The sequence below is a fragment of the Python bivittatus genome, unplaced genomic scaffold (genome assembly GCF_059951505.1).
Source record: "Python bivittatus isolate LINGU-HERP-01145 unplaced genomic scaffold, Pbiv_v1 ctg000080_np1212, whole genome shotgun sequence".
NCBI lineage: Eukaryota > Metazoa > Chordata > Lepidosauria > Squamata > Pythonidae > Python > Python bivittatus.
The window spans coordinates 79,099,160-79,118,747 of NW_028277035.1; the positions used below are offsets into that span (position 1 = coordinate 79,099,160).

A 19,588-nucleotide genomic window follows, 5' to 3' on the forward strand; every position below is an offset into this window, starting at 1 on the left:
AAATGTTTTAAAACCTAATCTGGGTTGCAAGGATAAAGCAGGAGCAATGGCAAATTTAGGACAAGCCTGCAATGGCCACTATGGTACCACAAATTGAAGAATCCCTGTGATATATAGATTAAAATTTAGTTGAATCATTAAAATAGTATATTTATTTCTTGCATAACCTTAGCCCCACTGAATTATTTATTTATTTATAAAATTTATAAATTTGATTGATTGATTGATTGATTGATTGATTGACTGATTGCTACAAAAATTCATATAGCATTTTAAGGGGTCATGGTATTGCAAAGTTAGACTCCACACTGAGCTATCTTTTTTGCAGTGCTATCCAAACTTGTGCTTTAAATGCAAAGCACTTCAAGAACAAATATATTCTGGGTTTTCAATTTTTTTCACATATTTAGAATGAAACAAGGAGACCCTCTTCTAGAAAAACAATTGTTTCCCATTCTAAAAGCAGGTTTGGAAGCCATGGAGAAACCATGTGTTTCTGTCCTTTGGCAGCTCGCTTTCAACAGGCTGCCCCTTTCCAAATTCTTGAGTGGTTTCAAAGGGTGCTTTAACATTACCAGTAATGCAATGTAAAAAACACCCTTTCTCCTTGCTCTTGCTATGTACAGATGGTACACAAGAATGTCTTTGACAATATATTAAGGCCACTGTGAATAACCATTCTTGTGACATGAATAAAGTGAAGGCTTGTTTGCTGAACAGCTGGGGCTACACTGCTCTTTGCGGGGGGAGGGAGAGACAGGGAAGGAAGAAAAGGCAACCATTAGGTGCATGGCAAGTACACTCCCACTGTCTGGAAGTGACATCACCTACTTTGAAACAGTGCCCTAGAAATCAGGTTTCAGGGAAAGAGCACCCAACCAAATGGCAGACACGTTAGTGTAACAGAATGATTAGTGTTTAATCCCCCAACGAAGCACAGTCGTTACACCAAGATGGATAAATGAATGGTAGAACACTTATTGCACAGCTTGCAAGGTAATGGATTTAAGGCTCTGTCTGGGTTTCATCTACCCTGAGTTTTAATGCCAGTTAGAACAGTAAGAAGGGAAATGGAAAGCTGACTTGGGGAGGGGAAGGAGGAAAGGGAGAGGGCTATGAAAAGAGAATGAGAAAGAGGCAGAAAAAAGAGAAATAAAGAAAAGTATGGAAGTAAAAAGTATTCAAGAGGATATCATTTAAGGATTTTTTAAAACTTTGGGATTGCCAAAAAGAATAGATTATTGTTTTGATTTTTTTTTAACCTGTGCATGAGAATACTCTCACCATGAGTTGCCAGAAACAATCTGAGCAGTGAAAAAACAATTAAGAAAATCATAACTAATAATTAAAAATAAAACAATTCCTGTAATACTGTAAAGGAATGGTCTGTGCCACAGGAGCATCTGAAGATGTTTTGCCTAGAGAAATTAAGTTGGGAGATTGGGACATATTTTCAAGCTGTTTTGTCAGCCATCAGGGCAAGAAGAAACAGGGTTCAAGCCTTTACTGAATATTTAGGTCAATGTAGAGAACAACATGAGCATGAAACTGAGCAAACTCAGGGAGGCAGTGAAGGACAGGAAGGCCTGGCGCAATATGGTTCATGGGGTCACAAAGAGTCAGACACGACTTAACGACTGAACAATAACAAGAGAACAACAACCCTGGAGTCCAATTTGGCCAACTTTCAACAATATTGGCCTTCTTTTTCTTTTTGCCTCCCTTTGAGGGAGGGCAAGCTTTACATCTAAAAAGGTTGGCAACCCTTGCTCTATTCAGTGAGACTCACAAAGTTCTAGATAATTGAGCAAAGGACTGCAGGGTAAACAGACTTGGGCCACTCAAAGAATTGATGGTTTGCCTTCCCTGGAAATGTTCACAAACTACTTCTATGTTCTATCAGCCAAGACCATAGATCCCATAGACCCATTCTTGTTTCTCAAGTTAAAACATCTAGTCAGGTTAAGATGAAATGCTTGAAAAAAAGTCTGTTTCACTGTTCAGGAGCCAGCTTCTCAGATTCAGCTTAATGGCTTCTAGCAAAGATGCAACCCACCCGAATCACATCTGTGGCTTCCAGAGTGCTGAACAATAGGTGGGGCAAAATATAAACCTTTTAAAAAAAAAAGCTTTGAGGGGTTCAAAACATTTTAATTGAGCCATAAGCCTTGCAGTTGTTGAGGAACCCATTTTATTCCTTAACATTACTGAAACCTGCACTCAAAATGAGCCTTCCCCACTTTTGGAATGCAAAAGCATGGTTTTGCCAATGGAAGCTATGCAGAAACCTTATAGTATTCTTACAGCAATCCATGAAATAAGATATCCAGTAAGTCACACTGTTCTCTTGATTTACAGTTATTTGAAGCTACATCTATAGATTGTCATCTAATTAGGTAACTTTAAATGGAGAACATATCATTTGCTAACATCTGACAGTAGGCTATAATGGTCTAGATAAAAATATTTTGTGGCCTAAATCACACTTTAAATAGGCAGACGGCTTCAACATCCAAAACCCACAAGTATAACTTAAGTGAACAGCACTTCAGGAGATCACCTGAAGCTTGATTTTCAGAAAGAAGCCAGTTCATGGACTTGCCCTAAGCAAAATATTTGAATATGACCACAGTTCATAATCAGTTAGGAAAACTATAATTTGCCACTGGATTTTGCAATACACTTCAGCCCCTAAAAATATGCAAATGCTATGAGAAGACAATCCACATTTGGAATCAGAATAAACCCTTACTGTGATTTGTACTATATACATTTAAGACGGGAGGGGAGGTGCAACAGAGAAAGGAAGAGATTAAAAAATGTGAAGTCTTATTTATTGATTTTGTTTAAATTTATGCTCTGCTCTGTTGAGTTCTCAAGACATCTATCTATCTATCTATCTATCTATCTATCTATCTGTCTGTCTGTCTGTCTGTCTGTCTGTCTGTCTGTCTGTCTGTCTGCCTGCCTGCCTGCCTGCCTGCCTGCCTGCCTGCCTGCCTGCCTGCCTGCCTGCCTATCTATCTATTCCAAGAAGACACACACATATACAAAATGTACATCAACGATTTCAAATACAAACTAAAATTACAGGTAGTCCCTGACTTATGACCCCAATTGGGACTGGAATTTCCTTCACTAAGTGATGTGGTCGTTCAGTGAGTTGTGCCCAATTTTATGACCTTTTGCCATGGTTTTTAAGCAAATTTGGCTTCCCCCATTGATTTTGCTTGTCAGAAGCCACTGGGAAGGTTGCAAATAGCAATCACATGATCCCAGGATGCTGCAACTTTTGTAAATACATGCTGGTTGACAAGCACCCAAATTTTGATCATGTGACCACGGGGACACTGTGATGGTCATAAGTGCGAGGACCAGTCATAAGTCACTTTTTTCAGCACCGTCGTAACTTCAAAAATTTGTTAAACGAATGGTCGTGTGAGGACTACCTGTAGCAATAAAATAGGTCCTAAAATCATTTAACAATTAAAAGCCTGGAGAAATACATGTGTTTTTAAAGATATTTTTATATCAAGAGAGTGGAAACCAAACACAACTCCCAGGGAAGTACAATCCATAGTCTTGGAACAATGCAGGAGAGGCTCTCTCCCACATGCCAAAAAGATGCATCTCTGATTATGAGGGCATCTTCAAAAGGACCTCTTCTGCTGAACTTCCAAAGATGGCCTTGTAGATAATTAAGGTCTAAGCCATTTAGGGCTTTAAAAGTCACAAACGTTTCCCTCAAATTGAGCTCATCTCCCGGTGACTACATGGTTATGTTCATGTTGTTTCTTGGCAGGATACAGAAAGGGTGTGATACACATATCTTGGGAGAGGTTTTTTACTTCCCAGTCCTGGAATTGCTTGTCTCTCATCCAAGTACTAACTGGTTGTTGTTGTTGTTCAGTTGTTAAGTCGTGTCCGACTCTTCGTGACCCAGTGAACCATATTGCGCCAGGCCTTCCTGTCCTTCACTGCCTCCCTGAGTTTGCTCAGTTTCATGCTCATTGCTTCAGTGATGCTATCTAACCATCTCATCCTCTGCCATCCTCTTCTCCTTTTGCCTTCACTCTTTCCCAGCATCAGGGTCTTTTCCAAAGAGTCCTTTCTTCGCATTAGGTGACCAAAGTATCTGAGCTTGAGCTTCATTATCAATCCTTCCAATGAGCAATCAGGGTTGATTTCCTTTAAGATTGACTGGTTTGATCTTCTAGCAGTCCAGGGGACTCTTAAGAGTCTTCTCCAGCACCACAGTTCAAAGGCATCAATTCTTCGGCGCTCAGCCTTCTTTATGGTCCAGCTCTCACAGCCATACATTACTACTGGAAAAACCATAGCTTTGACTATGCGGATCTCTGTCGGCAAGGTGACGTCTCCGCTTCTTAATATGCTATCTAGGTTTGCCATAGCTTTCCTCCCAAGGAGAAAGCATCTTTTAATTTCATGGCTGCAGTCTCTGTCTGCGGTGATCTTGGAGCCCAAATAAATGAAGTCTGTTACTGCTTCCATTTCTACCCCTTCTATTTGCCAGGAATTGATGGGTCCAGATGCCATGATCTTAGTTTTTTAATGTTGAGTTTCAAGCCAGCTTTCGCACTCTCCTCTTTCACCCTCATCAAGAGGCTCTTTAGTTCTTCTTCACTTTCTGCCATTAGGGTGGTATCGTCTGCATATCTGAGGTTATTGATGATTCTCCCTGCAATCTTAATTCCAGCTTGTGATTCTTCCAGCCTGGCATTTCTCATGATGTACTCTGCATATAGGTTAAATAAGCAGGGTGACAGTATACAGCCTTGTCATACACCTTTCCCTATTTTGAACCAATCGGTTGTTCCATGACTGGTTCTAACTGTTGCTTCTTGGCCCACATACAGATTTCTCAGGAGACAGGTAAGATGGTCTGGTACTCCCATCTCTTTAAGGATTTGCCACAGTTTGTTGTGATCCACACAATCGAAGGCTTTTGCATAGTCAATGAAGTAGAAGTAGATGTTTTTCTGGAACTCTCGTGCTTTCTCCATGATCCAACGAATGTTGGCAATTTGATCTCTAGTTCCTCTGCCTCTTCGAAGCCCAGCTTGTACATCCAGTAATTCTTGGTTCACGTACTGCTGAAGCCTAGCTTGTAGGATTTTGAGCATAACCTTGCTAGCATGTGAAATGAGTGCAATTGTGCGATAGTTCGAGCATTCTTTGGCATTGCCCTTCTTTGGAATTGGAACATAAACTGACCTTTTCCAATCCCGTGGCCACTGTTGCGTTTTCCAAACTTGCTGGCATATTGAGTGCAGCACTTTAACACCATCATCTTTTAGTATTTTAAATAACTCAGCTGGAATACTGTCATCTCCACTAGCTTTGTTGTTAGCAATGCTTCCTAAGGCCCACTTGACTTCACTCTCTAGGATGTCTGGCTCAAGGTCAGTGACCACACCAGCATGGACATCAGGGACATTAAGATCTTTCTTGTAGAGTTCTTCTGTGTATTCTTGCCACCTCTTCTTAATCTCTTCTGCTTCTGTTAGGTCCCTGCCTTTTTTGTCCTTTATCATGCCCATCTTTGCACTAAACATTCCTTTCATATCTCCAATTTTCTTGAAGAGATCTCTAGTCTTCCCCATTCTATTGTTTTCCTCGATTTCTTTGCATTGTTCATTTAAGAAGGCCTTCTTATCTCTCCTTGCTATTCTCTGGAAATCTGCATTCAGTTGCTTATATCTTTTCCTTTCACCCTTGCTTTTCACATTCCTTCTTTCCACAGCTATTTGTAAAGTCTCATCAGACAGTCATTTTGCTTTCTTGCATTTCTTTTTCTTTGGGATGGTTTTAGTTGCTGCCTCCTGTACAATGTTACAGACCTCCGTCCATAGTTCTTCAGGCACTCTGTCTACCAAATCTAATCCTCTAAATCTATTCATCACCTTCACTGTGTACTCACTAGGAATATGGTCTAAGTCATACCTGAGTGGTCTAGTGGTTTTCCCTATGTTCTGTTCTTCAATTTAAGCCTAAATTTTGCAGTAAGAAGCTCATGATCTGAGCCACAGTCAGCTCCTGGTCTTGTTTTTGCTGTCTGTATAGAGCTTCTCCATCTTTGGCTGCAAAGTATATAATCAATCTGGTTTCGGTATTGACCATGTGGTGATGTACATGTGTAGAGTCGTCTCTTGTGTTGTTGGAAAAGAGTGTTTGCTATGACTAGCTTGTTCTCTTGACAGAACTCTATTAGCCTTTGCCCTGCTTCATTTTGTACTCCAAGGCCAAACTTGCCTGTTATTCTGATTACTCCTTGACTTCCTACTTTAGCATTCCAATCCCCTATGATGAAAAGGACATCTTTTTTTGGTGCTAGTTCTAGAAGGTGTTGTAGGTCTTCATAGAAGCAGTCAACTTCAGCTTCTTCGGCATCAGTGGTTGGGGCATAGACTTGGATGACTGTGATGTTGAGTGGTTTGCCTTGGATACGCACTGAGATCATTCTGTTGTTTTTGAGGTTGTACCCCATTACTGCCTTTCCCACTCTCTTATTGACTATGAGTGCAACTCCATTTCTTCTAAGGGTTTCTTGCCCACAGTAGTAGATATAATGGTCACCTGAACTAAATTCACCCATTCCCGTCCATTTCAATTCGCTGATTCCCAAGATGTCGACGTTTAATCTTGTCATCTCATGTTTGACCACATCCAGCTTGCCTTGGTTCATAGATCTTACATTCCAGGTACCTATACAATATTGTTCTTTACAGCATCGGACCTTCTTTTCGCTTCCAGATACATCCACAGGTGAATGTCCTTTCGGCTTTGGCCCAGCCGCTTCACTCTTTCTGGAGCTACTTGGAATTGCCCTCCGCTCTTCCCCAGTAGCATATTGGATACCTTCCGACCTGAGGGGCTCATCTTCTGGCATCATATCTTTTAACCTTTTAACATTGTCCATGGGGTTTTCTTGGCAAGGATACGGGAGTGGGTTGCCATTTCCTTCTCCAGTGGACCACATTTTGTCAGAACTCTCTGTCATGACCTGTCCGTCTTGGGTGGCCCTGCACGGTATAGCTCATGGCTTCACTGAGTTACACAAGCCCCTTCACCACGACAAGGCAGTGATCCATGAAGGGGAGTACTAACTGGGCCCAGCACTATTTAGCTTTGTCCACATTGGCAAGCAGTACAGTAAACAATAGGCAACCAATGCAGATTTTTCAGTACAGGATTTCTGTACCTTGTATAAGGTAGCAGTCTAGTTCCTGCATTTTTTATTAAATGCAACTTCCAGATACTTATCAAGGGTCACCTGACAGAGTGCATTGCAGTATTTAAGTCATGGTAAAGAAAACAATACTTAGGTGAAGCCTGCAAAATGTATTTGACATAATTTATATTGACATTATCTACCAGGTCGGTCTTCCAGATATGTGGATATTAACTTTCCAAATTCCACAGCCACTATTATCATTGCAAAAAAAAAAAAAAGACTATATTTTTAGGAATCATATCAAATAGTTGGAATTTTATATAAAAGGACTTACCTTTAAGGATTCCCACGCAGGAAATTGTACAAGAGAGAAAGGAATCTGGAATTCAAGAAAAGAAAAAGGAAAAAGCTGAATACAATTAGCTTACTAAATTAAGAAAAAAAATATCATTCATTCAATGAACGGTGGCTTCCTAAAATTATAAATCTTGAAGTATTACATTATACACAAGGGTGTTGAATGGCTAGTTTGCTACAGAACCTTTGACTTACTGTCAAGTATTATAACCAGGGTAGACTCTGAGAGTAAGAACTGGCACTACCAAGTATGGTGACTTAAACCGTGGAAAAAATGATACGGAGAATAGCCTAAAGGTACAGAGAAACTATTTGCCAAAGAGCTGCCTGCTCAGCTTTGCAGCTCAGTAGAGACATATTTAACTGAAGACTCAGCTACTTTCACAAGGAAGCTCAAGTCAATATTGACCACTGAAAACAGAGATCACTAAGTTATGAATCTCTTAGGAACTCAAGCTGTCAATGCCTGAAACTATATCTCGGGGGGTGGGGGGTGCCATCTATCCTTTGCAAACAGTCACCTACACTGAAAAAAGTAAATCTTCATTTCCCATTTTTTTCAACACAAATATATAAATGTTTAGACCAAGAGACTGGTTGTAACCATTTTTGGCCTACGAGACATATCAAACAGCAGGCCAAAACTTTGGAGACCACCCTTGCTAGCAGACACTAAGGCACACAAACAGATTTCCCCTCCACACATATATGTCCATCACGTTGCTAAGGGGAAAAGACTGGCCATGAGGCTGTTCTTCCCAACACAAGGAAAGTCTTTGCTCTGTCTTTATGTAAGGAGTAACAGGCAAGTCCAAGATTCCTCTTTTCCCACAATGAGCAGTGACAAAGTTGCTATCTGTTTGCTGCAAATTACAGCAAATACACAGTAATTTATTTCATTTTGCTAGAGTTAAAAGGAAAAAACGTCTTTCAGTTTTTTCCCAGTATAAGGTGATCCTCTGCAACCCAAGGGAGTCTGTGACAGCTAGTTTCCAGAAACTGGCCTCTTCTAAGTCCTGATGAATTCTCATTCTTACTCCTTATTCAACCACTTAATGACACCTCTTTCTGTCACATACTGATCTACTTGAAATCCCTTTATGATTTCTGAAGTTGAAAACACATGTTTTCCTATCCATCACTACTGCCTGTTCAACAACTTCTTGCCTACCTAGTACAGTGGTACCTCTACTTACGAACTTAATCCGTTCCGTGACTCTGATCGCAAGTCAAGTTGGTCGCAAGTCGAAGTAAATTTTCCCATAAGGTTCAATGTAATTACCGTTAATCCGTTCCAGCGTTTGTGGACCACGCGTCAGGGGCGGAAAAACGGCCGCGGACCATGTGAAACGGGAGGAAAAATGGCCGCGGACCACATGGAACAGGCGGAAAATGGCCACGGACCAAGTGGAACGGGCAGAAAATGGCTGCGGATCCAGTTCATAAGTCGAGGCGAGTTCGTAAGCAGAGGTAAATTTTTGGGGCCGGAGCTGGCCGTATCTCGAAAAATTCGTAAGTAGGGGCGTTCATAAGTAGAGGTACCACTGTAATTCTTAACATTCATGTTTCTGGTACAGGTTGAAAGGAGGCAACAAAGTAACAAAATAGCAGTAAAGCCACAGTAACAGTAAAGAAATTAACAAAGTATCATAGAATCCATAAGAAGATGCAGGGATCTAACATGACTAACAAAATCTTGTCACGGGAAAAAGTGATTGTGACAATCCATTTTTAATTCTGTCACGTTAAACAGGGATGTCTGTTTTACTATGCACCTGAACTTTTAATCTCTGGAATTCTGGTGGAGTATGTCAGATTCTTCCAGGTGTTGTTTATGAATCCTTCTTCATAAGAAGCTGCATGTTCAACAAAAGTGTTAACCTTGAGAGGCAATTGTCTATTTATTATGTTACATGTATGTGGCTGCAAACAGATAATTTGCTTACACCCATCTGAATTCAACAAGCATGCTTAATTTTGCAATGCAATGTAGCCACTGCTATTCTGGTGTATTCATTACTTTTTCATGTTATTTGAACATGTCCATAAAATGTTTTTACAAAACCTGTATTACTTGAAAGCTACAATTTTTCAAATGTAAAACATTATTATAGCATGACTGTCAACCCAAGCTTTATTTGCGTTTACATCACAACTATATCTGTCCTATTAAGTCTATACAGGCATATAATAAGGAAGAGTGAAGATGAGAATGCAGTAAGCTATTCATTATGACATGTAATTTAGTGTGATACTAAAATGTGTTGAAGCTCTAAGATAAACTGTTTACCTTTTTTTAAATTATGAAGTTGACTAACTTAATACATACATTTTAACAAAACAGCAGAAAAACAGATGTAACCATTTAACATTAATCCAATATATTCATTCCAAAAAAAAAAAGGCACTAGTTATCTGTCCACATCACCATCTGTCTACTTCTCAGTTTCAGCTTCCAAAAATGGAAACTTAGCATAATACAATTCATGTATACTGCAATTTTAATACTTCCCTGTTTAAAAAATTGAGGAAATGGGCATTTCTGCCATGAACTGTTTTCATATGTCTATAATATTGTGGGGCACATTATCCTGAAATCTCTCAGGTGCAATTCAAAGGATCCACCTATTTCTGAAAGTTTATCTATTGAAGCCTTCATTGAAATCTAGTTGAGACTATAGGATCCTAACCTGAAGATGTTAAGGCCATTTAATGAATTCCTTGGGAGAAGATGATATGGTGCTCTTACATAGCTTTGAGAGGGCAGGAACACTCCACCCCATGCCTACCAAGTGAGATAACAATGGCTTGAATCCTTTCCCTCTGGTGCCCCTCCATACTTCCCCAACAAACACTGGGTTTAGAGATCAGTGCTGAGGTTCAATCCTTGTGCAAAAGGGGTTCTTTCTACCACTTTCTCTTCTTTTTTCATCTTCCCTTATTCTCTCCTCTCCTTTACTGATTTGTTACAGAAGAGGCCCAGTTAATTTCTCTGTTTTTTAGGTTTTTGCAGTAATATAGTTCATGCTCCACACTTCTATATAATTCAGTAAAGCTACAGTTTTTGTCCATCAATTTATTTTATTTACTATAAAAGAACAGTCATAACATGATTTCTCAGCTATGTTTTTATCTATGTAAAACACTTCAGTCTTGCTGTTCAGTCAGAAAGACTCACAGACCTTGAAACTCCAACACAACCTGAGGTCATTGGGCTGCACACAGTCCCCAAAAGCATCCAAAGACTTCCAGAAGCTGTCCCCCATAATTACAATTTTTAATGCTGCAGACAGGGAAAATAATTATATATTAGGTCTGTGCAAAGCGCTGAAATAGTTTCCTCAGCCCAATGAAACATATGACAGAAGATTAATCCTTTTAACTACAACTATGTTAATATAAATGAACTGAAATTAAGTCTGCGCACTGACCCACATGTAGCAACCACTACATGTCACTCAAGGGGCCAAATGTGAATCCTGGTTAAGAAACAGCTGTCCTTCTCTGGACTTCAGAATGTACAATATTAAGTATAAAAGAAATGAGGAACAATGAAAACAAGTCAATTCAAACACCACTTCTAAATTGGATAACCAAAAGGCCCTATCTCAGCTTAATGAAAAGTCTACTCTCAGATAAGAACTAATGGGATGTAGATTTAACTTCTCCATTCATCTTGCTTAGAGCTGTTCATAAAATAGTACTGTTACGAGTTGCTTACTTCAGTACCAGCCCAAATTTGAATGTATAATCTTATGGAGTCCAAGACCGCATTCACTTTCTGATATGTCAAAATAATCAAAGATGCTTTAGTATGTGCAGGGCCACACAAGGCATGTAACTGCTGTCTGCAACTCCTTCAACCAAATGTGTCTTTTCTTCAGAATGGGCAACCGCGCAATCCTAGGAAAACAAACCTGATTGAAGGAGTTGCAGACAGATGTACCGGAGTGTCACAAATGCTCCAAATCCCCTTTTCACCTTTGAATTTCAAGTGCTGAACAGCCCTACGAAAGGTGAAAATGAAGATGCTCTTCTATTTTGAATAGGTTTTTGTTCTACCTTATGCAAAAACAATAGACCCATTCAAAATACTCTGCAGTTTACTGCAGCTTTCCCCAAGTAGACATCCTGCATAAACTGGGATTTCTACTCCCAAAATTCCCAACAAGTCCAACTCATCAGGGAGACACTAAGCTTGGAAACTTTGCTTTGAAACAGCACACAGAAAGATCTCTTCCATAGAGATGGGAAAGCACACAGTTTTATGTACAAAGCAAGTATGAAAAAACTGGAATAAACTAGAATTTTATTTATTTGTTTGTTTGTTTATTAAATTTGTATGCCACCCATCTCCCCCAATGGGAGATTTTCCACAATAATAACCAAACCATCCTCCATGTAGCCAGAAAGACCTCTGTTTCTATGTCCATTCCTCCCCCATGTTTTTCAGTACCACCAGAGTTAAAGATCAAGGTCTGGTTCATCACATTGCAGCTAATGATTAATAAATGAGGCTACACCATTCCTTCACCAGGCAAAACTCAGCTTGACAGGCACCTGCTAAGGGAAATTTGTTATCTGGATTGGCAGGAAGTGGCATGGAGAAGAAATCAATGTCACTGCTGCACACTGAGCTGACAGACTGAAATCTCATAGGAAATTTGGCATCACAAACAAGGAAGAATTTCCCTTGTGGCATCTCAAAACCCCACAGCAAAGGTCAAACGTGGTTCTTATTTATCAGGGCCATGAAACTCAAGTGCTGTGATTAAGTTTCTTCCAAGCCCCAATTTCAGGTACCAGAGCCCAGTTCGTGTTACAGCAAGAAGGTATAATATATTTATGAGGGGACTCATGCTTGCTACCTTGTTCCTGAACAGCAATTAGCTGGATGACTGCCTTGTCCTACGAAGGCAGATGCAATGCTGCTGTATTACGGATTCCCAGCTTTGGCTGAAGAACAAACGGTGGTGCCCTTTCGCTAAAGAAGAGTGTGGTTCACATCACAGAAATGCAAAATTCAACAGCCTGACTCTCAATCATTGATTTTCAATTGTTTTTATATTTTCTAATCTTTGCAGCTTTCAATATAAGCTTGAAATACATATGAGCAAAAGGGCTAGGCTTCTCTGAGCTGAGTTCAGCTTGGCTCCTGGTGATTCCATAGACATGTCTACGTGGAGTTCTTAGCAATAAGATGGCAGTGACCTGGCACTGGCCTCCTATCCAAATACAGCCTAAGGGTGATACTGTTTAGCTTTTCAAGATCAGCCAGGTTAGATCAGCCAGGTGTTCCCATACAGTTGGGCAGAGTGTATTTATTTACTTGTCCACATTTGTATGCTGCTTAATGGAACCACAAACATAAAGGAGTGTGACATCTATGGCCTGCATATCTCCTTAAACTTCCTTAGAGCCAACTGAACAAAAAGTATTATGTAACCTGAAGAATTGTCAAACTTCTATTTAACAAGTTTCTTGACTGGTGGTGTTCCTTCTCTCCTCCACCAACCTGCCTGGTTACTATCTTCTCTTCAAGTAAGGAAAGCTTCTTCTCTTAGGGAAGGGGTCAAGTGTACATTCTTCTGTCTCTTCCAATCTACAAGGTAGAAAGCTTTTCTCTTCCAGAACATTCAATTTCCTTGTTTCCCTTTATTAGCACCTACCATAGTCTTTTTTTAAAAAGCTACTTGTCTCATAACCATCAAGTAAAGATTGTGCAAGCTGGTAAATTCTTGGGCTATCTACACATATGTTACACACTTGTGTGCCTATGTCTATGGAGGAAGGGTAGGCAAGGATATGTCTGTAGGCACCAATGTGTGTTACAGATACTTTCTTTAATGCTCATAGGGTTTCCTGTCCCACTGTGTAAATTTCTGAAACAGCCTTTCAATTAAAGGCAAATAAGATACAAATTGCCATGTTGCCAAACACCAACCTCTAACACCACTTTTAAACAAATGTCTCTGGGGCTCATATTCTAAATAAGAAGAAGAAGAAGAAAATCTAAGAAAAAAAAAATTAATTTTCAAAAATAAAAGCAGTGGACAGCGCAGGTCGATGTCTAGGGGGTGAAAAGATACTGAAAATATGCAATCCTGTCCAAGAAAAAAAAATGAGATACAGATAAACTCAGGAAACAGAGAACTCTGCCCCTGTGGCAGCCATTTTATCAGAGTTCCTCTGACATGTGTTCAAAACTCCAAATGTAACCCCAGACCTGAAAGGTTTGCCTAGAGGTAGTGTGCATACTGTCCTACCCTACTGAAAATGTTTACGTTACTATTCTTGGTAGAAAGAATGAGTTAATTTAACACAACTGTTGACATTTCAGTGTGGTGCCTTAACTGTATCCTGTCAGGCAATAGTCAAATAGTCTTGATATCACCAAGGAATTAATCTAAGAATCCTCCCTACTCTGGTGGCCTCCAAATATACCAGAGTGCAACTCCCACAATCCCCAGCCACTCTCTCCTAGTCATTCACATGCTGTCCTCTAATTTGAATGAATGCTCATCTTGGTTGTGCTTATTGGAAGTTTCAGATTCCAACAGCAGATTTTGCAGAGCACATATCCTGCAAGTAAGGCCAGTCCAGGACTACATCCAACTCTAAACATTAGAATGTTCATAACATAAAATCAGATTTGGTTATTTTTGCCAACAGAAACATATTTGCAATAGACTCTTTGGGGAAATGGGAAGGGCAAAGGTGATCCGGCCATTTCATAAACAACGGAAATCAAGGGCGTAATGACTCCGCTATTAATTTATTTAAATTATTTGTGCCTTGCTTTTCAAACTAACACAACTCCCAAGTGGGTTATAAGAAAGATAGCTGCAAATAAAAACACAAACAAATAAGGTAATTGGTGGTATAGGGGGAGGGAGGGAGGGAGGGAACGGCACAGAAAGTTATGAGTTGAAGGCCTCCAAAAGGGGGGGGGGGGGAACCACACACTTTGCGTATCCAACCTGTCTTTTACTTATATTTAAAATAGTAGCTAAATCTGATGCCACTGCTAACAGCACCAATCTCCTGCTCATGGCCATATTAAGTCATTTTTCTCCTTGAGACTAAGATGCTATGGTATCCCCCAACATACCAGAGCAAACTGACATCTGAATAATACTTCAACACTCATCTTTCTTGAGAGAGAAATGAACTGGGCTCTTCCCAGGTTGACTCACATACAGAAGAAAACGGTTATACTCTCTAACTTATCACTGGATGAAATTAAATCCTTCTAAAAAGTATTTCGGTGCATAATGAGTGGTGCTTTTTAACTTGTAGGGGTCATTCTTGAACACTACTTTTGAACCCTTTGAAGATTCTACAGAATCATCTCAGCTCCAGAGGGCAAATTTCAGAACAACAATTCTGGGAAATACGTTAATGCGCTCATAGTAAAACAGTGCTGTTTGATCAGTTGTTATGCTGCTGTTTTCACACTCACTAAATGCAAAAGAACAGTTTTTTCTCTGTGAAAGTGTTGGTTGGACAAACTAGAAAGTTTGCACTAAGGCAGATTTACCAAGAGACCTAATGAATAGAGTATCTAAAAGTAATAATAATAATAATAATAATAATAATAAAAGTACAGAAAGCAATCTGGTTTCTCACAAACCTTATTTATCTAACAGAAAGATAAGACATTCCTCCCAAATAATCACCATTGAAATATAGATATGGAGGGGAAAGATTCCTTTATAGCCACAGACAGAGACAGATGTTATTGAAAGGGAACAGACACTATTGAAAATGCTTTTTTTCTGCCTTCCCTGCAAGTCAGTACTCTAAAACAAGAAACCTGGAGTCAACGGATGGCACATCAGAAATAATGACAGTTGTTTTCCTCCCCTCTGGCCTCATTGCAGACATTCACCCTCTAGTCCTGCTCAGACATTGCCCATTTTTAACAAAAAGAGCTAAAATACATTAGATAAACAGCAAAGATGAGTCCTGGTCCTCCCAACCTGCTCACATCCCTTGCTGAAAACCTGTATGTCTTTGAAGGTGAGATCACCAGTAGCACTTGGGCAGGGCAGGATCACTCCTACTGCTTATCTAAGGAATTTCAACTCTTTTTAAAGTCTTTATATGGCTTCTCTTTTCTTCCCTGTTTCATTGGTGCCCCCCCCCTTGCCTGTCTCCATCCAATTTAGCCCTCCCCTCTTTCTCATTCCTTTCTTTCCTTCCCATTGTCATTACCCCTTCTCTTCATGTTTTCTCCATAAAATTCTTTAGTTCTTTTTTGCATTCTCTGGGTGTGTGTTTGTACAGGTGATCAGGGTATATAGGAAAATGGGGCAAAAATTAATTTTATAAATAGGTTGCCTTATTTTACAGGGAAATAATTTCAGTTGACAGTAATTAATTTCCTTCTCATTTTCCTTTTGCTCCTATTACCCCCTCCCCCCTTTTTTAATACAGTTTGTCACCTGTGTGTGTGTGTGTTACATGTTATATTTATTAAGAAGGAAATCTTCAACCTCCAATCAACCACCATCCTCAGTTGAAATCGAAATGGAGAAGTTGGGCTTTGTATAGGATTTTTGTGCATGTTTATAATTTTTCTTCCTGCGCACTCCTCCTCTTGTGGGGGAGGAATTAATCACCTTAAAATTGGGGTCAACTTCCTTTTGGATAAATGAGGTATCTTAATGCTAGCTTTTTGCTAGCTTTTTCTAGTTTCACTACAGCATTTAGCCCACTGCCACTTTCTATAGTAACAAAGGCCTCCCAGGGTCATTGTTTCCCCAGACAATCACTTCATTCATGACACTGAGTTCTAAACCCATTGTTCTTCAAAAACGGAGATCAATAAAGGAAAAAGGAGCACCCTCAATAAACCACTACTGATTAACCACAATTCATTAAATTAACCATTCATCTCATATGCGCCTCAAACAATAATGCCAGGAATGAGATAAAGCAGTAGTTGGCTGCTGTAGAAGTTGAAAATCAGTACCATTACTGGAGAGCTGGCCGACAAATGTTAGGAATGATTGCATTCTGCAGCAAAGTTTCTTATTACCATTATGAGCTTAGAATTTTTTAACAAACAAAATGGCCTGTAAACTCTGTCATAAGATTCAGCATTTTCTTATACAGTATATGAATTCTAAACATATAGATAAGTTTAGAATTAGAGTGTGATTTGAAGAAAAATAAGAAAATCTGTTCAAAAATATTATATGAATGTTCATATAGATTTTTAAATGTTGCAGATAAATGTGGAAATGGGATTAATAGATGTATGTATTATTATTGTTAAATTGACTCATGACAGTTATGACCAGAACTTTCTGTGGAGTCTAAGGATTTGATAGAAATTTAGTGCAAAACATTATTTCAGAATTTTTCATTTTTATTGAATAGTTAGACAACATCTAGTTTCCATACCCCACCCAAGATCTTCAGTTATGTTCAAAAATACCCTAAAAAACTGCAATCTATTACTCCCTCTTTTTTCTACCCACTTTGAGATAAGAGCAACTGCTTGAGATTCTAAACTGCAGTGTGACTGAACTCTCTTCTCTCTACTTAATATTATGCCGCATGAGTGTTTTCTATGCAGTTTATGATGTGGAGTTAACATAGAAATGCATCATTTTATTTCTAGACACTACCTATTTTCTAATTTAGAGTTAATGAAGGGTTTCAGATACTTGAACAGCAAGTGGAAGCCATGGTCAACTTTGGCTGGTGTGACAGTTACATTCCTATCTCAACCAGGAAGCTTTGGTGATTGCAACTCATGCCCTGATCACCTTACAACTAGACTTGGATGGGGAGAGCACAACAGTCCTTTGATAGTTGATATCAAAGTTTGATTTTTTGACCACAATATTCTTCTGGACCACCCACAAGGATTGGGAATTGGAGGTACTATTTTATGGTGGCTCCATTCCTTCTTGAGTGGGCAAGTCCAGCCAGTGGTGGCAAGAGGGAGATCGAGCCCTCCACTATGTAGTGCCCTCAGACCTCCAATTCTGACTGCATTGCTGTAATTCTGTCTGCACTGGGCTGCCCTTGAAGACCACCTGGAAAGTTCAACTGGTTCAAAATGCAGCAGCCTGTGTGTTTGTAGGCAGGGTTTGGACTGTCAAGTGACCCTGCTGCTGTGGGAGATGCATTGGCTATTGCTGCATTTTCAAGGGTAATTTGGAATAGTGAGGGAACTCTAAGGTGATTCCCCTTCTCCGGAACAACCTGTCTCCCAAGACAAAGATGGCTGGCTCCCTCTCTAACGGCTTTCTGGAGGCTAGTAATGGCCTTTGGAGATTGACTGTGTGGAGTCACTGATGCCAGGTTGGGCACCTCTACTCTATTACATTTCCACCCTCTTCAGCTTTCTGACACTGTTTTCTCTTGCTAGTGCAAGAATACAGAAGAAGGAATAGAAAGGCTCACAGATGCTCTGGCATGCTCAGAGTTCTATGAGAGATTAATGGTTGATATTCACATAGTGCTTTTCCTAGACTAGGAGAAAAATCCTCATACAGTAAGAAAGGAATGACAGAAAGCCAATGCAGTTTGCACTCCCAAGCTGCAATTCCACACAAATCGTAAAATCCTCTTTTTAAAAAAGTCTATGTTTTGACACCATCTTAACAGAATACCCTTTGAAGGGAAAAAGGGAGGCCCCAACACTGAGTCACAGATACAAAGCCTGCTTTCTTTACGAGGTCATTCAAAGACGGACAAAAATTGATTGGATTCACCACAAGCTTTTTTACAACTTCGCCAACAATTAAAGCAATTAAAATGTCTTGCACAAGAAAAGACTTCTGCTGCTGCTGCAGCTTCTTTTGGGTGGTTTGTGAACTGATTGCATTCTGTGATTATTTTCCTAACGAAATCACTGAAACAGAAAATCATCACGCCCTGCCAAGCATTTCTATTTACACCTGAAATATGTTAAAACAACACTGAAAATGTGTTTCCCACATGTGCATAACTTTCTGCCAGCAAAAGGCTGGCTGGCTCCATCAACTCTCCTACAATGTTCACAGAAAACAGACCTTGCAGTACCAGCTCTTTCAGCCTGTTTGGCTTGAAGTTATACAACCGTACTGATTATTCAGCAGAGCTGACAAATACTGGAATTATTTCCAGACAGACATCAATTATTGCAGAATGTTTTACAGATTAACATTGTCAATTCTCTATCAGCCACATATATTTTTATATTATCATCATCATCATCATCATCATCATCATCATCTGGCATGTAACGCACCAAATGCTTGGTGCATAACACACCAGATATAACTGTGGTTGAAAAGAAGAAAGTGTGGATAATTGATGTGGCAATACCAGGGGATAGTAGAATAGAAGACTAAGAATTGGAGAAGATCACAAAGTATCAAGATCTGACAATTGAAGTTGAAAGATTATGGCATAAACCACCAGTGATCATCCCAATGGTTATTGGCACACTGGGTGCCATACTGAAAAGCCTTAAAAAATCCTTAGAAAACCTACACATTGACAAAATTTCCATCTGTCAATTACAAAAAGCCACACTCCTTAGATCTACACACATACTACACTGATACATTATTGCATTCTAGGTTCTTGGGAAGAACTTGATTTGAATGAAGGGCAATACCAGGTAAAGTACTGGCAGCTGTGATTTCATGTTGATGTGTAAATAATAATAATAATAATAATAATAATAATAATAATAATAATAATATCATCATCATCATCCGATTTATGGCAACAAATGTTGCAAGTTTTACACCTTTTGTGGTTCAAATTAATTCCACCTCACTTTATATGGAGTCTCTTATTAAAGCTTATATTCATATAATCCAACTATATTTGCTTTAAGGGATACAGTATTTATTTCTGAGACAGAACAGTGGCTGCACACGTTACCAAATTAGCACATATTTTGAACATACTTTCTAGTCGCAGCAAATTTGGCTGGGCTAGAATTCTACTGCCTGTCTGGGTGGTGAAGCGTTGCCAATGTTCTACGAAACATTTGGTTCTGAAAAAGAACATACGTTCAGTAAA

The 19,588-nt window shown here is 39.5% G+C and overlaps 1 protein-coding gene across 3 annotated transcripts in view; it reads right to left on the reverse strand.

Annotated features, from left to right (window-relative positions):
* The window catches only part of SLC25A26 (solute carrier family 25 member 26), a 151,622-nt gene that overhangs the window by 38,887 nt on the left and 93,147 nt on the right, over positions 1–19,588 (reverse strand). For all 3 annotated transcript variants that reach the window (XR_015794960.1, XR_015794961.1, XM_088134369.1), the window contains exon 6: positions 7,530–7,574. Coding sequence is in view for 1 of the 3 variants with exons in the window: in XM_088134369.1 (XP_087990495.1) it covers positions 7,530–7,574 (45 nt within the window). In the remaining 2 variants the exon portion in view is untranslated. The remainder of the gene's footprint in view (positions 1–7,529; positions 7,575–19,588) is intronic.